The sequence below is a fragment of the Heteronotia binoei genome, chromosome 16, assembly GCF_032191835.1.
Source record: "Heteronotia binoei isolate CCM8104 ecotype False Entrance Well chromosome 16, APGP_CSIRO_Hbin_v1, whole genome shotgun sequence".
Classification (NCBI taxonomy): domain Eukaryota; kingdom Metazoa; phylum Chordata; class Lepidosauria; order Squamata; family Gekkonidae; genus Heteronotia; species Heteronotia binoei.
This window is the reverse complement of record NC_083238.1, coordinates 42,544,793-42,560,310: the sequence shown is the minus strand read 5'-3', so window position 1 is coordinate 42,560,310 and position 15,518 is coordinate 42,544,793. Positions and strand designations below refer to the sequence as shown.

The 15,518-nt window shown below is 49.5% G+C and overlaps 1 protein-coding gene across 1 annotated transcript in view; it reads right to left on the bottom strand.

Moving 5' to 3' along the window:
• The window catches only part of LOC132585220 (adenylate cyclase type 10-like), a gene marked incomplete at its 5' end in the record, with an annotated part of 95,188 nt that extends 79,980 nt beyond the window's left edge, over positions 1-15,208 (bottom strand). The window contains 5 exon segments of the mRNA XM_060257026.1: positions 2,231-2,374; positions 6,411-6,449; positions 7,898-8,002; positions 12,892-12,993; positions 15,178-15,208. Of these exon segments, the coding sequence (XP_060113009.1) occupies positions 2,231-2,374; positions 6,411-6,449; positions 7,898-8,002; positions 12,892-12,993; positions 15,178-15,208 (421 nt within the window).
• Between the last annotated feature and the right edge of the window lie 310 nt (positions 15,209-15,518).

Sequence of the window (15,518 nt, the reverse complement as noted above, 5' to 3'; positions counted from 1 at the left end):
AAGGTAATTACCAGCACTTTGTAGCGAATCCGGTATACAACTGGCAGCCAGTGCAGTTCACGCAGCCCCGGCTGTATGTGCTCCCGCTTTGGGAGCCCCAGCAACAGTCTGGCAGCCGCGTTCTGCACTAGCTGCAGCTTCCGGGTTCGGCACAAAGGCAGCCCCATGTAGAGGGCATTACAGTAATCCAGTCTCGAGGTGACCGTTGCGTGGATCACTGTTGCCAGGTCCCGACGCTCCAGGAAGGGGGCCAACTGCCTTGCCCGCCTCAGATGAAAAAAGGCTGACTTGGCAGCGGCTGCTATCTGGGCCTCCATTGATAATGAAGGCTCCAGTAGAACTCCCACGCTTCTAACCCGGAAGAGATATTTCCCCTCCTAGAGCGCCCCGACCCAGGCAAAGGACCTCTGTCTTCGCCGGATTCAATTTCAGCCCGCTCAGCCTTAACCAAGTTGCCACGGCCTGCAGTGCCAGGTCTAAGTTCTCTGGGACGCAGTCAGGTCGGCCATCCATTAGTAGATAAAGCTGGGTGTCATCTGCATACTGGTGACACCTGAGCCCGTACCTCCTGGCAATCTGGGCAAGGGGGCGCATATAGATATTAAATAGCATCGGCGAGAGAACTGCTCCCTGAGGTACCCCACAGTGTAGTGTGCGCCTCTGGGAGAGCTCTCCCCCGATTGCCACCCTTTGTCCCCGATCCTCAAGGAAGGAGGAAAGCCATTGTAAGGCCAACCCCCTAACCCCAACATCGGCGAGGCGGCGGGTCAGTAGCCGATGGTCGACCGTGTCAAACGTGGCCGACAGGTCTAACAGCATCAGCACTGCCCCGATCCAGATGCCGCTGGAGGTCATCCACCAAGGCGACCAGCACTGTCTCCGTCCCATGACCCGGGCGAAAGCCGGACTGGCAAGGGTCTAAGATGGAAGCGTCATCCAGAAAACCCTGTAACTGCAACGCCACTGCCCTCTCTATGATTTTACCTAAAAACGGTAAATTCGAGACCGGCCGGTAATTTGCCAATTCGGCCGGATCTGCTGTGCTTTTTTTCAGGAGGGGGCGAACCAAGGCCTCTTTTAAGGGCGTTGGGAAGCGCCCCTCCAAGAGGTATCTATTTATGATGTCCTGCAAAGGACATCTAAGCTCCCTCAGGCAAGATTTAATTAGCCAGGAGGGGCATGGGTCCAAATCGCAAGTTGTTGGGCGCGCAGAGATGAGAATTCCGTCGACTTCCTCCAGGCTGAGCGGGTCAAAATGATCCAGGACTAAACCTGAAGACAGGCACGGAGCCTCCAGTTCATGTACTGTATCCAATGTGATGGGCAGGTCTTGGCGGAGCGACGTGATTTTGTCTGCAAAAAATTTCGCAAAAGCCTCACAGCCTATTTCCAATTCTTTAACATTTGGCCTGCCCTGGGGCAGTGTAGTTAAATCTCCAATTATTTTGAACAATTGTGCCGGGCGCGAATTTGCAGACGCAATCCTGGCCGTGAAGTAATCTTTCTTCGCGGCCTTGAGTGCCATCTCATAAGACCTCATAAGCGTTCTATAAGATGTTCTCGCCGCTTCGCCACGAGTGCGCCGCCACTGCCTCTCTAGTCGTCTGAGTCCTTGTTTCAGCTGGCGTAACTCCGAGGTGTACCATGGAGCCAGCTTCGAACGAGTGCACTGTATGGTGTTACATCCATGCCAAGCTTAGGGCTGCCAAGTTCCCGGTCCAGGCAGGAGTTCCCCCACCTATTGGGCCGTGATGATGTCATCCGGAAGTGATGTCATCGCACTGCTGCCAGCATGCACGACCGCTCTAGGCGTTTCCGAGAAAACTCTATGGTTTTCCCAGATGCTCTAGCCATTTGGGAGGGGAAACTCTATGGTACAATGCAGGGGACTTGGCAACCCTAGCCAAGCTTCTTCCCTTTTCGAAATTCCTCCCTTCCCTTGAATCCGCCCCAAATCTCCAGGAATTTCCTGAACTGGAACTGGCAACCCTATACTTGGTCTGCATCATCAGTTTCAAGAATCAGCAGAGCCTGCAAATCAAAAGAAGGGCTGCATCTAGGCTGGCATTTGTATCATCAACTGGATTCTAAAGGGATAGAGTCATGGCCTAAGAAAAAAAGAACCCCAAACAGTCTTGCTGACTTTGTTTCCCCCCACCTCATAGGTGTCAGCCATTTTATGACAAGCCCAAGGAAGCTCTCAACGTTGCCCATGGAAGGGAGACAGTACCTATCTTTACTCGCATCGTCAGTCCCACATTTGTCTCATGAACTCCATACTCTTCCTGAATGCCCAAGCTGCACTTCAGTGCCAGAGTGATTATGTCAGGTATAGCGTCACGTTTCGCCTTCCAGAGGGCCAGCAATGCATCACCTGAGGAGAACAGAAAGAAATGATTGGACTCAGTTATTTACTTACTAGGAATAAGGCCCATTGTGAAGAAAGATACAACAGACTCTAGAAATTGGCTCTGGGCAAGTGCCCTCCCATCCTTGCTGTCCACCCACCCACCCAAGTGAAGGCGTTCACTCCCTCCCACCCTTGGTGACTTCCCACCCCATCCCCTCCAACTACCCCCACCCCACCAAGCACCTCTTCCTCTCAACTATTCCTGCACCCTTGGCACACCACTATTCCCGCCGCCCATGACAATCACTCACCCCACCCTTGCTGTCTTTCCACCCATCCTGCAGCTGAAACAGATGCTGCCCCCCCCCTCAGGGTGTGTGTGTGTTCCTGTGTCTGTGGTGGCTCAAAGCCCTGAAAGATGTCCAGAATGGAGATAAGAATAATTATAGCGGGTGCAGGGGGGCATAACAACAGTCACACAGATGCTGGAGCTGTTTTGTTTGCAGTGCATTTTTGCCACCTCTTCTTGTCATATTCAGCCTTGCTGCATTTTTGGCATGAGCCAAGATTTTTTGCCAGGCTTGGCTGTGTTATGGTATACCATAGAATATGTGCCTCAAGGTGGCCATTCTTTGTAGGAGAATTGATCTGCCCTCAACTTTCCATCCCCTCCCCCACAGCCTCTACCTAGGAAAAGTACAGTCTTTTTTTGCAGTGTGGACCAAAGCAGGAGGGAATGGACCTTAGCAGGGTATAATGACACAGAGTCCACCCTGCAAAGCAGCCATTTTCTCCAGGGTAACTGAGCTCTGCCATCTGGAGAGCAGTTGTAATTCTGAGTGATCTCTAGCCCTCACCTGGAGTTTGGCAACAATGGTTCCCCAGAAGAAATGGCTGGTTTGGAGGATGGAAGGTGTGGTATTGTACCTGTCTGAGGCCCCACCCCTCAAATTTCCCAATCTGGAGTTGGCAACCCTATCTCCTTCTCAGCAGCAATACAAGGAGTCAGGTGCAGGGTAGCCAACCTCTGGGTGGAAACTGAAGATCTCCTGGTATCACAGCTGAACTCCAGACAACAGATCTACCCCCCCCCCTGCAGAAAATAACTGCTTTGGAAGGTGGATTCTATGGCTTTCTATTCAGCTGAGGTCTCTCCCTTTGCTGATAGAAGCAACCTTGGTTGTCTAGCAACAGCCTCTGACTAGCTGCTTCCCCAGTTCCCAATCCTTATCTTTCCTGGGGTGAGGCTGAGGGGAAAAGGGAGAGAGGGAGTGACATGAAAGGTGTGACAGCCATGGCCTCTGAGGAAATGCTCCCAGCAAGGCTAGGCTTTGTCACCTAGTTGAATTATAGTGACAGCTCCATGGCTAGTTTGGTGGTTGTGTGTGCTAAGAAGTTGTCTGTGCGGGCTGCTGATGGGGTGGCAGAGGACTGTTGCTGGGGGAAGCTGCAATGCCTTTTGTGAGGCATTGACAGAGAGGACACAGAGAAGCATCAGAGAGCTGTCTGTTTTGGTGGTTTGTTCAACATTTCCAGGCTAGCAGTAGGTAGGGGCAGGAGAGTCAGCCAGTGGGAGGGAAGAGATGCTGACTGAGCCATGATGGGCCAATGGTTTATGGAGTCCATGGAATGCACCTCTCAGCCAATGGGAGACCTGTATTAGCCACTCCAAATGGCTTTTATTATAGAGGCAATACCAGAGATCCTCAATGAGGTGCCCACGAACACCTTTTCTGGTGCCCTCCAAGTGTTTTAGGAAGTGGGGCAAGGCCAGGTAGGGGTTTTGCCCAACAAAGCTTCTGATTAGCAATGCAGATTTTTTTAGGCTTCCCAACCCTCCCGCCCTGGCGGGGGACCTCAGGATTTCCAGCCTCTTCCCCCGCTCCCCAAAAAAACAGAAGCGGGGGGAGGGGGGGAAACGGCGCCAAGGAGTGTGGCCCGGTGAGTGGCAGGGGCGGTGGGACCGCGGCGATTGTCCCAGGCTGGCCACCCTCTGGCTGCTTTTGGCCTTGCTCCCCCCCTTCGGCGGCTCCTGCAGGCTCCTCAGCCTCGTCCTGCCCGCCTTCCTCCCTCAGTCCCGCAAGCCCAGCAGGCCGCCCGCCTGCCCCCCGGCCCCTCCGGCCTCCAGCTCCGCCTCTTGCGGGCAGGCCCGCCCCGCCGCCTCCCTCCCTGCTTCCCCGCCCTCCTTGCCGCGGTCCCTTCGCTTATTGATGGGGAGCCTCCGCTCTGCTTCGCCTCCGCGCCGGAGAAGGAGGGCTCGGCGCCTTCAGGCATGATGAGGAGGCCCCGTCGTGGGCTGCCACCAGCCGCCGCCAGGCCCTAAGAGGGCCCCGCTCTGCCTTCTGTCCATGGGGCGCTGGTGGTCGCGGCTGACGCTGGCCTTGGCTTGGGCCCTGGCCGGCCTGGGAGCCTGGAGCCGCGCTGAGGGTGAGCCGGGCGCCGCGGGGAAGGTGGCCAGGTGGGCCGCTTGGGAAGCGGGGAGAGGAGGGGAATGCCTGCTAAGCACGCCGTCGGGGAGAGAGAACAGCTCCCATAGGGGATAATGGAGGGTGGATCTGGGACTGTGGCCTTGGCGTTTGAGACAGAGGGACCAGTTTTTCAGCATGGCACCTGGTGCTTCTCCCCAAAATGCACCCCAAGTTTCAAAAGGATTGGGCCAGGGGGGCCACTTCTGCAAGCCCCCAAAGAAGGTGCCCCCATCCTCCATTATTTCCAGCGAAGGGAAGGTATTGAAAAGGTGTGCGGTTCCTTTAAATGTGATGGCCCTTTGGAGTTCAATCATGCTTGTCATAACTTTGCTCCTGGCTCCACCCCCAAAGTCCCCAGATATTTCTTGCATTGGATTTGGCAACCCTAGATTTTTTTTTTTTTTAAATGTTCCTTAGGCAGCAGCTGCCACCACAGCACAAGGTTAAGTTACTGAAGTTAAGCTGTGGCAATCATTATGTAGCTGGCTTCACCTCCTGTAGTGGCCATTTTGTGGCAGCCATTTTGTTGCTACACCCACTATGTCATGTTAGAATTCCAGATGGGCCCACAGGCTCAAAAAGGTTGAGACCAGGGTTCCTTCTAAGCTGAGTTTGTGTGAGCTAGCTCATAGTTTTTTAGCCTCTGTCTGACACATTTTTGTCTTAGCTCAGGAAAAATGACCCCAGAGCAAGCTATTTTATGCAGTAGCTCACAAATTTAATGCCAATAGAAGAAGACTGAAGAAGACTGCAGATTTATACCCCACCTTTCTCTCTGAATCAGAATCTCATAGTGGCTTACAATCGCCTTTATCTTCTTCCCTCACAACAGACACTCTGTGAGGGGGGTGGGGCTGAGAGAGCTCTCCCAGAAGCAGCCCTTTCAAAGACAACTCCTACAAGAGCTATGGCTGACCCAAGGCCATTCCAGCAGCTGCAAGTGGAGGAGTGGGGAATCAAACCCGGTTCTCCCAGATAAGAGTCTGGACACTTAACCACTACACCAAACTTGCTCTCAGTAGTTCACAAAGAAGAATTTTTGCTCACAAGCCTTCAAAGCTTAGAGGGAGTACTGGTTAAGACCCCTGCCTCATACAACTTCTAAACCACTGTTCAGGCGTCATTCCTAAAGCAGTGTGACAATTTTTGAACAAAACATCTTTGGTCTCTGCTCAGGGAGGGAAAAATGAACAGTCCTGAAACAGAGTATTTGCATAATGCTAATCAACTACTTTCGGCATCTGTAGCCTAAAGTGCCGGTATTTGACATACACACAGTTTTAACCTACTTATTTATTTATTACTTTAGTCTTCTATCCCACCCTCTCCGCAAGCGGACTCAGGGCAGCTAATAGTCAATTAAAAAAGATTTACAATTACAATTTAAAACGATAAAATGACAATTAAAAATATATTCCATGGTGCTATCAACCTACTTGATAGAGTCAGATGAAAGTTACTTGACTCTTCAGACTAAACCAGGCTATTATCCCCCAAATTTGTTAATTAATTACTGATATTCATTTACAAGATTCATATCCTGTGCTCTCCAATTTTTTTTTTAAAAAACCATCTTTCTCTGCAATTTGTACCTGCAAATTTCAGTATGTCACCTCCAAAAATCAGCACCTCTGTTGAGGAAAGAAAGCAAAAGGAAAAGTCACAGGGAATAAATGCATTTAGCTCTGAATTAGGGGAGAAACTTAGTGATGTTTTGTAGGCCATGTCATATCTTGGATTCAGATCAGTTAAAACGACGCACACTAGCATGCAGGCTCCATGTAAGTAAGCGGTTCTCAGAACCAGAATTCCTTGAGTTGGAACTCACTGGCAATGGCTATTTTGCATGAAGAAGATACATGGGAGATATCTCTACCTCAGGCTTAACATTGTTTAATAGTTGTTCTTTTTCTCCAGGGAAGAACTCAGGGCAATGGTGAGTTCTCCACAATGTTAAATAAAAGAAAACAAAATCAAAGTACCCAGGATTCTTTGGAGGACGTCATGATATTTTAAGCTATTGAGGTTATCTAGATGATCAATTCCATCAGTGCCGGATTAAACCCTGTGGAGGCCCCTAGGCAGTCAAAATCTTAGATCTTGACTTCTAGCTGGGGGTCATTTTGTAAAAAAATAGGTGGTGGATAGGGTTGCCAAGTCCAATTTAAGAAATATCTGGGGACTTTGGGGGTGGAGCCAAGATCAAGGCTGTGACAAGCATAAATGAACTCCAAAGGGAGTTCTGGCCATCACATTTAAAGGGACGGCACACCTTTTCAATGCCTTCCTTCCATAGGAAATAATGAAGGATAGGGGCACCTTCTTTTGGGGCTCACAGAATTGGACCCCATGGTCCAATCGTTTTGAAACTTGGGGGATATTTTGGGGAGAGGCACTGGATGCTATACTGATAATGTAGTGCCTCTACCTCAAAAAAACAGCCCCCCCAGAGCCCCAGATACCCATGGATCAATTCTCCATTATTTTCTATGGGAATAAATCTCCATAGGGAATAATAGAGTTCTCAGCAGACATTTCCCTCCCCTCCTCTGACGACCCTAAAGTGGGGGGGCGGCTCCAAACCGGGGGATCCCCTGCCCCCACCTGGGGATTGGCAATCCTAGTGGTGGAGCTCATCAGCATAACTCATCAGCATATCCCCCCCCCCAGCCAAAGGAAACCCAACTCAAGAAAGGAGAGTCCTAGAGAGCCAGCCAGCCCAAGTAGGCCTGGAGCTCTCCTAGGCTGGCCCTCCCCACCCCAGTCAAAAGGCCAGCAAGCTACCTGCTGCCCAAAATCGCATAAGAAGTGGAGAAAGGGTGGTGTGGGCTTCTTCAGGGGTTAATGAGGACTGCTGGGGGTGTGGCAAAGTCCCTGGTGGCTGGCTGGCTGCCTGCTCTCCTAATCCACCTACTATTCAATGGACAAGGTAGGTGGGTAGGAAGAGGGGGAACCCTCAGAAAGGTTCAGGAGCTGAGCTCCTGCTGAATCTGAGGCCTGCTTCTAGCATAGCAATGAAGGGTAGAGAAGGGGTCATTCTTCTTGGGTGACAGATAATCTTTGCTGCTGCCGTACTCACCCTCCACGATGTTACCCACGTATTGATTGAGCGTCTGGGTGAGCTGGTCAGCCCCATAGTCTAAGGTTGCACCCAAGCTGAAGGTCTCCGTCAGTGCTGTGAAACCTTGAATGGGCATAAATATAGGAAGCGTGAATTGTGCTGCAACAGTTTGGGAAATGGAGAAAGGTGGCTGGGGGTTTTGCTGTCAATTTTGGATAAGATTCCTGACAGATCTTGACCTGTACCTCAGTAGATTCCCCATTAGAGTTGGCAAGTCCAATTCAAGAAATATCTGGGGACCTTGGAGGTAGAGCCAAGAGCATGGTTGTGACAAGCATAACTGAACTCCAAAGGGAGTTCTGGCCATCACATTTAAAGGGCCCGCACACCTGTTAAATGCCTTCCTTCCGTAGGAAATAATAAAGGATAGGGGCACATTCTTTGGGGGGGCTCATAAAATTAGACCCCCTCTGGTCCAATCTTTTTGAAACTTGGGTATTTTGGGGAGAGGCACTGGATGCCATGCTGCAAATTTGGTGTCTCTACCTCAGAAAACAGCCCCCCCAGAGCCCCAGATACCTGCAGATCAATTCTCCATTATTTTCTATGGGGATAAGTTTCTCACAGGGAATAATGGAGTGCCCAGCAGACATTTCCTCCCCACCCTGCTTTCTGATGACCGGAAGCGGGAGGAGGGCCTCCAAACCAGGGGATCTCCTGTCCCCACCAGGCTGCCAATCCCCAGGTGGGGGCAGGGGATCCCCCGGTTTGGAGCCCCTCCCCCCGCTTCAGGGTCATCAGAAAGCGGGGGAGGGGAGGAAAATGTCTGCTGGGAACTCTATTATTCCCTATGGAGATTTATTCCCATAAAAAATCATGGAGAATTGATCCGTGGGTATCTGGGGGGGCTATTTTTTGGGGTAGAGGCACCGAATTTTCAGTATAGCATCTAGTGCCTCTCCCCAAAATACCCCCTAAGATTAAAAAAGATTGGACCAGGGGTCCAATTCTATGAGCCTTCAAAGAAGGTGCCCCTATCCTTCATTATTTCCTATGGAAGGAAGGCGTTGAAAAGGTGTGCCCTCCCTTTAAATGTGATGGCCAGAACTCCCTTGGTGTTCATTTATGCTTGTCACACCCTGGCTCCTGGCTCCGCCCCTAATGTCTCCTGGCTCCATCCCCAAAGTCCCCAGATATTTCTTGAATTGGACTTGGCAACCCTGTCCCCACCTGGGGATTGGCAACCCTACTCACAACTTTAAAGCCAGTAGCTTCCAAAGTAGAATTTTTTATCACAGAACTCCACAGCTTAGAGGGAAGATTGGAAGGCGGCTATAGTGAGAAGGGAGTTAGGAAAGACTGAACAGAAAAGCTGGTAGAATCGAATCCAACATGTTAACTCTCTCTCTTCCTCCTCCCCATTTCATTTTTGCCTGGGGGCTCTACCCATCAGAAAAGCAACAAGCTACTTATCGCTTGATGCATTTACACAGGGACAATTTTCATCCTGATATTACCATGTTTAGTAGAAGGGAATGTCAGATAACTTCCCCCTAAAAAACTTACCATTTAAAAATATTATTAGATATAATTATCACTTGTATGTGGATTTAGGAGGGAACTTTTTTTGTTAAATGGCATACCTGAGGAAAACCCCCACTGTAGTCTGGAACTTGAATAACTACTGTAGATTGAAGAGTAGCAAATTTGTACACTGCAGTTTACACTACATCAGAAATGTGCATGAAAGAAATGCCACATTTTGACCCACGTGGCAGAGCTTGCCATTCCATCAATAAAAAAATGTGCAATCTCCATATGTGTTTTTGTGTCACTGTGAGCATAAGAGAAGCCATGTTGGATCAGGCCAATGGCCCATTCAGTCCAACACTCTGTGTCACACAGTGGCCAAAAAACCCAAGTGCCATCAGGAGGTCCACCAGTGGGGCCAGGACACTAGAAGCTCTCCCACTGTGGTATGTGTGTTCATTTTTTCTCTTTCCCCTGGATGCTAAAGTTACTCAGACAGGCAGGAATATGCCCACTATACTTCTCTCCCCACCACAAACAAAAAAATCATTGAGAAGGCTTGCCCTCTGGCAGAGTGAGAATAGAAGACAGAGACTTCTCCTAGCAAGCAATTCAGTGTCCAATGATGTGAAAATGAATTTTTCTTGGTTAAGAAATGCCATATTGCCTCCTTTGTGTTAGACTGTTTCCAAGTCCATTGTTTAGATCAGGAGTCCCCAACCTGTCTGAGCTTTTGGGCACACTTGGAACTCTGGCACAGTTTAATGGACACAGCAACAAAATGGCTGCTGTAAGAGGTGAAGCCAGCCCCCAAAATGGCTGCCACAGCTTAACGTCACATAGGATGGCCAGGTCTGTGTTGGAAAATATCTGGAGACTTTGGGGGTGGGTCTGAGAGAGGGTGGGGTTTGGGGAGGGGCCTCAGCATGGTACAATGCCATAAGACTCCACCCTTCAAAGCAGCCATTTTCTCCAGGGGAGCTGATCTGTATCAGCTGGAGATCAGTTATAAAAGCAGGAGAACTCTAGGCCCCGCCTGGAGGCTGGTAACCCTAGATACACCGAAGATCCTTGTGCTGTGGTGACAGCTGATGCCAAAGCAACATTTAAAGAAAATCTGCACAGCCAATCAAATCTCTAATAGTCAATCAGAAGCCTGGCTGGACAAAAGCCCTACCTGGCTCTGCCCATAAGAACATAAGAGGAGCCATGTTGGATCAGGCCAATAGCCCATCCTGTCCAACACTCTGTGTTACACAGGGGCCAAAAAAACCAAGTGCCATCAGGAGGTCCACCAGTGAGGCCAGGGCACAAGAAGCCCTCCCACTGTGACTCCCCCCAAGCACCAAGAATAAAGAGCATCACTTGCCCCAGACAGAGAGTTCCAATAATACGCTGTGGCTAATAGCCACTGATGGACTTCTGCTCCATATGCTTATCCAATCCCCTCTTGAAGCTGTCTATGTTTGTAGCCACCACCACCCCTTGTGGCAGTGAATTCCACATGTTAATCATCCTTTGGGTGAAAAAGTACTTCCTTTTATCTGTTCTAACCCGACTGCTCAGCAATTTCATTGAGTGCCCACGAGTTCTCGTATTGTGAGAAAGAGAGAAAAGTACTTCTTTCTCTACGTTCTCTATCCCATGCATAATCTTGTAAACCTCTATCATGTCACCTCTCCGTTGACATCTCTCCAAGCTAAAGAGCTCCAAGCCCACTTCCTAGAAGTACATGGCGGGCAACAGAAAAGGTATTGGCGGGTGTCATAGTGCGTTAGGGTTTAGATGAAGCAAGAGTAATAAGTTGCACCAGAAATAGTTCACATTTTTAAAGCTATCTTTTCCTACACTGAGGTAGCAACTAGAAGACCCAGGATCCAGTAGAGCAGGGGTGTCAAACATGAGGCTTGGGAGCCAAATCAGGCCCCCAGGGGAATCCTATCAGGCTCCCAAGCAACTGGCTGTTGTCTGCTTCCTTCTTCCTCTCTCTCGTTCCCTTCTGCATCACAGCTTGCCTTGCCAAGCTTGCTCAATCGCACAGGAGCTATAGAGCAACACCTCTATTTTCTCAATTGGTTGAGGCTCCTCCCCTAGGGAGGATGGAATAGCTTGCTTTGCCAGGCTCTCTCAATTGCACAGAACTACTGAGCCAAGCCTCTCTTCCTTCTGTTGGCTGAGACTCCTCCCCTTCCTGGTCCACTGTGGAAAGAAGGAAAGAGCCAGAGCTTCCTTTGCCCAGTTCCCTGGATTAGGCTTCCCAACCCCCCCGCCTTGCCAGGGGACCCCTGGATTAGCAGCCTTTTCCCCCGATCTCCAAAAACGTGGAAGCGGGGGGGGGGGGGGAAATGGCGCGGCCTCCCTTCGCGAGGTGCATGCTGGGACCCGTAGTCCTTGCATCCTCTCCGGCTGCTACAGGTGTCTCCTCGGGGAGTCTGGCTGGCGGAGGGGGGGGGGGAGCTCCGCCCCCAGAGGACCATGTGCGTTTCTACCTCCGGAGGCTTCAGCCGCTGATTGAAAGGCTTCCTCTTGGGATGGGGTATCTGTGTTACTTTGAAGAAGTTGGCAGCAACTCGTGAGTAGAGAGGCCAATCCCCCTTCAGTGTTGCCAGAAATGGTGGGGGGGGGGAGTCTGCTGAGTACTTCGTTATTCTCTATGTAGAGATCGATTCTCATAGGGTATAATGGGGAATTGATCTGGAGGTTTCGGGGGCTCTGGGGGAGCTGTTTTTTGAGTTAGAGGCACCAAATTTTCAGTATAGTATCTAGTGACTCTCCCCAAAGTATCCCCTAAGTTTCAAAACGATTGGACCAGGGGGTCCCATTCAATGAGACCTAAAAGAAGGTGCCCCTATTCCTCATTATTTCCTATGGAAGGAAGACATTTAAAAAGGTGTGCGGTCCCTTTAAATGTGATGGCCAGAACTCCCTTGGAGTTCAATTATGTTTGTCACACCCTTGTTCCTGGCTCCGGCCCGATGTCTCCTGGCTCCACCCCCAAAGTCTCCTGGCTCCGCCCCCAAAGTCCCCAGATTTTTTTTTAAATTGGACTTGGCAACCCTACCCTGGATTGCACTGGCGATATAAAAGGAAAGCACCTTTAAGACCAACAAGGGCTAATGTTTTAAGCATGTTTCATTTTAAGCTTTTAAAACATCTTTGTGTTGTCTGTGTCCTTTATAAAGTTTATATCTCTGTTACCTGGCATTACATTTTTTGACACACATGGCCTGGCCCGACAAAGTCTCATTTATTTCAGATCCATCCCTCCTAATAAATGAGTTTGACACCCCCTGCAGTAGAGGCTATCAACCTCACATGAATCTGCCTTATTCAAATTCTACTCAATAAGTCCAAAGGCCCATGCTTTTGTCTTCTGGTTGGCAGCAGCTCTCCAAGGGTTCAGGCTGAGAAAGTACTTTTAACGTGGACACATATCCTCACCCCACCAACACTGAGTTTCGAGCACATGGAGCTTTGCCTACCTGAGATGTCTATGAAGAGCAGGACACCATCAAAATGTTCAATGACTGGTATTTCCTGGGTAAAGTCACCGTACACAATAAGATCAGGGACATGGGCAGCTACTTTACCAATGGTGGGGATCTCAGGATCTATCGAATGTGGCAGACTCATCACGGCAGCGTTCCAGAGAGGTTAAAGCATCCAATCTCCTGCAAAGATCCCTTGAGAGTGAGGGCCTTACCCATACTTAGTCCCTGAGTTGCCAAGGTATGCGTCACAATGGACTGACAGCAGCTACCCCCTCCAGTGAAAAAGGAGGCTTCCTTGAACAAGTGTTCAAGAGCCAGTTTGGTGAAATGGTTAAGTGTGTGGATTCTTATCAGGGAGAACTGGGTTTGATCCCCCACTCCACTTTCAGCTGCTGGAATGACCTTGGGTCAGCCATAGCTATCACAGAGTTGTCCTTGAAAGGGCAGGTTCTGGGAGAGCTCTCTCGGCCCCACCTACCTCACAGGGTGTGGGGGAAGAAGATAAAGGAGATTGTAAGCCACTCTGAGACTCTGATTCAGAGAGAAGGGTGGGGTATAAATCTAGTCTTCTTCTCTCCTCCTTCTCCCCCTCCTTCTCTTCCTCCTTCAGCTAGGTAGGCTCATTTGCTAGTTAATTTTAGAGCCGCTTGGTCATATGCCAGCCAAATCTGCTCAGTATGTTTCTCTGTAAGCTGTTTCACTCAGGCTAAAACCTGTGGATAATAATCTCCAAACTAAACACCTATTTTCTCAATTAAAAAAGACTACCAACATAAAAAGGAGCCCCGTGGCGTAGAGTGGTAAAGCTGCAGTACTGCAGTCCTAAGCTCTGCTCATGACCTGAGTTTGATCCCAGTGGAAGCTGGGTTCAGCTAGCCGGCTCAAGGTTGACTCAGCCTTCCATCCTTTCGAGGTCGGAGGCCTTGGGGGACTTGGCAGTTCTACACTTTCTGGTTGGGATGTTAGGTACAAACTAACTCTGCTTCCTGGTTCAAGTAAATTAGAAATTCAGATAGTTTCTCCTGGATTATAATTGATCCCTGTGGGACTGCACCCATTTTAATAAGATGAGCTGTTGGGCAAAGAAAAATCACAATCTTGCTTATGGACAGTTGCTGACATCTGCACCCAAATTGCTTGTTGAACTGAAGGCATCATGCCATCGTTCAGAAAGTTCCCTTGGGGCAGTTCCTTGTTGTTTGACATCTTGAATCACACGAAACACTGCTATGGATAGCACCTCATTGGAAGGTCCAATTAATTTCCCAACATGTAACAGAATATTTCTTTGTGCTGCCTTTATACGTCCATGCTCAGTCCATAGCCTATTTCCAGCTTTATTTTACAGACTGGCAATTCCTCCCTTTTTCTGCATCAAATTTTAAGGCGGGGCTCTCAGTCCTGTTTTTGTATTTCACTGCAACACTTACAATTTGCAGCAAACCTTTCTCCATGTTGAAGCTCCCTAAAATGCACTCCAGCCTCGTAACAGTGTTTATGGGGTATTCAACTAACCAAGGCCAGTAATTCTTAACAGGGAATGCCCCACCCCAGCAGTAATCTAGCTGACACCCTTAAATTATGGTTAGGCTTGGTAAACAATAATCATATTCCACTTTTGTTGTCATTTCTGTCATGCAACAGGCAGCTTACATCTTACATCAACCCCATGGGGCTTTCAAGGGCAATAGATTTAGAGGCGGCTTGCTGTTGCCTGTTTCTGGACTTCCTTGGTTGTTCCATCCAAATACTAACCAGGGTTGGCCGTTTAGCCTTTGAGATATAACAATATCAGGCTTAAAACAACATGTGCAAGAGCCTTCTCTGTTGCCACCCCTTTTTGGTGGAATCCAGAGCTTTTTTGTAGCAGGAACTCCTTTGCATATTAGGCCACACCCTCCTGATGTAGCCAATCCTCCAAGAGCTTACAGGGCTCTTAGTAAAGGGCCTACTGTAAGCTCTAAGAGGACTGGCTACATCAGGAGGGTGTGACCTAATATGCAAAGGAGTTCCTGCTACAAAAAAGCCCTGGTGGAATCAACTCCCAGATGTCAAGAGCCTTACAGGGCCTTGCATTTGACTGCTAGCTGTGGAACCAAACAAAATGGTTGCACTACCAAATCTGCTATGTCATTGCCAAGACCACTATATATGAATGGTGCTGATTAAGACTACTTGATTGCTGCCGACTTATAGTATTGCAATAGCACCTAAGTCAGGGGTGTCAAACATGTGGTCCAGGGGCCAAATCAGGCCCTCGGAGGGCTTCTATCAGGCCCCTGAGCAATTGGCTGTCATCTGCTTCCTTCTCCCTCTTTCTTGCTTCCTTCCGCATCACAGCTTGCTTTGCAAGGCTTGCTCAATTGCACAGAAGCTACATAGCAAATCCTCTATTTTTTCCATTGGCTGAGGCTCCTCCCTTGGGGAAGGAGGGGGGAAGGCAGAGCTTGCTTTCCCAGGCTCTCTCAATTGCACAGCAGAGCTACTGAACCAAGCCTCTCTTCCTTCTGTTGGCTAAGGCTCCTCCCCCTCCTGCCTCCCTAGGGAAGGAAAGAGCCACAGCTTCCTTTGCCCAGTTCCCTGGATCCCATGGGAGAGATACAAAAAAAGCACCTTTA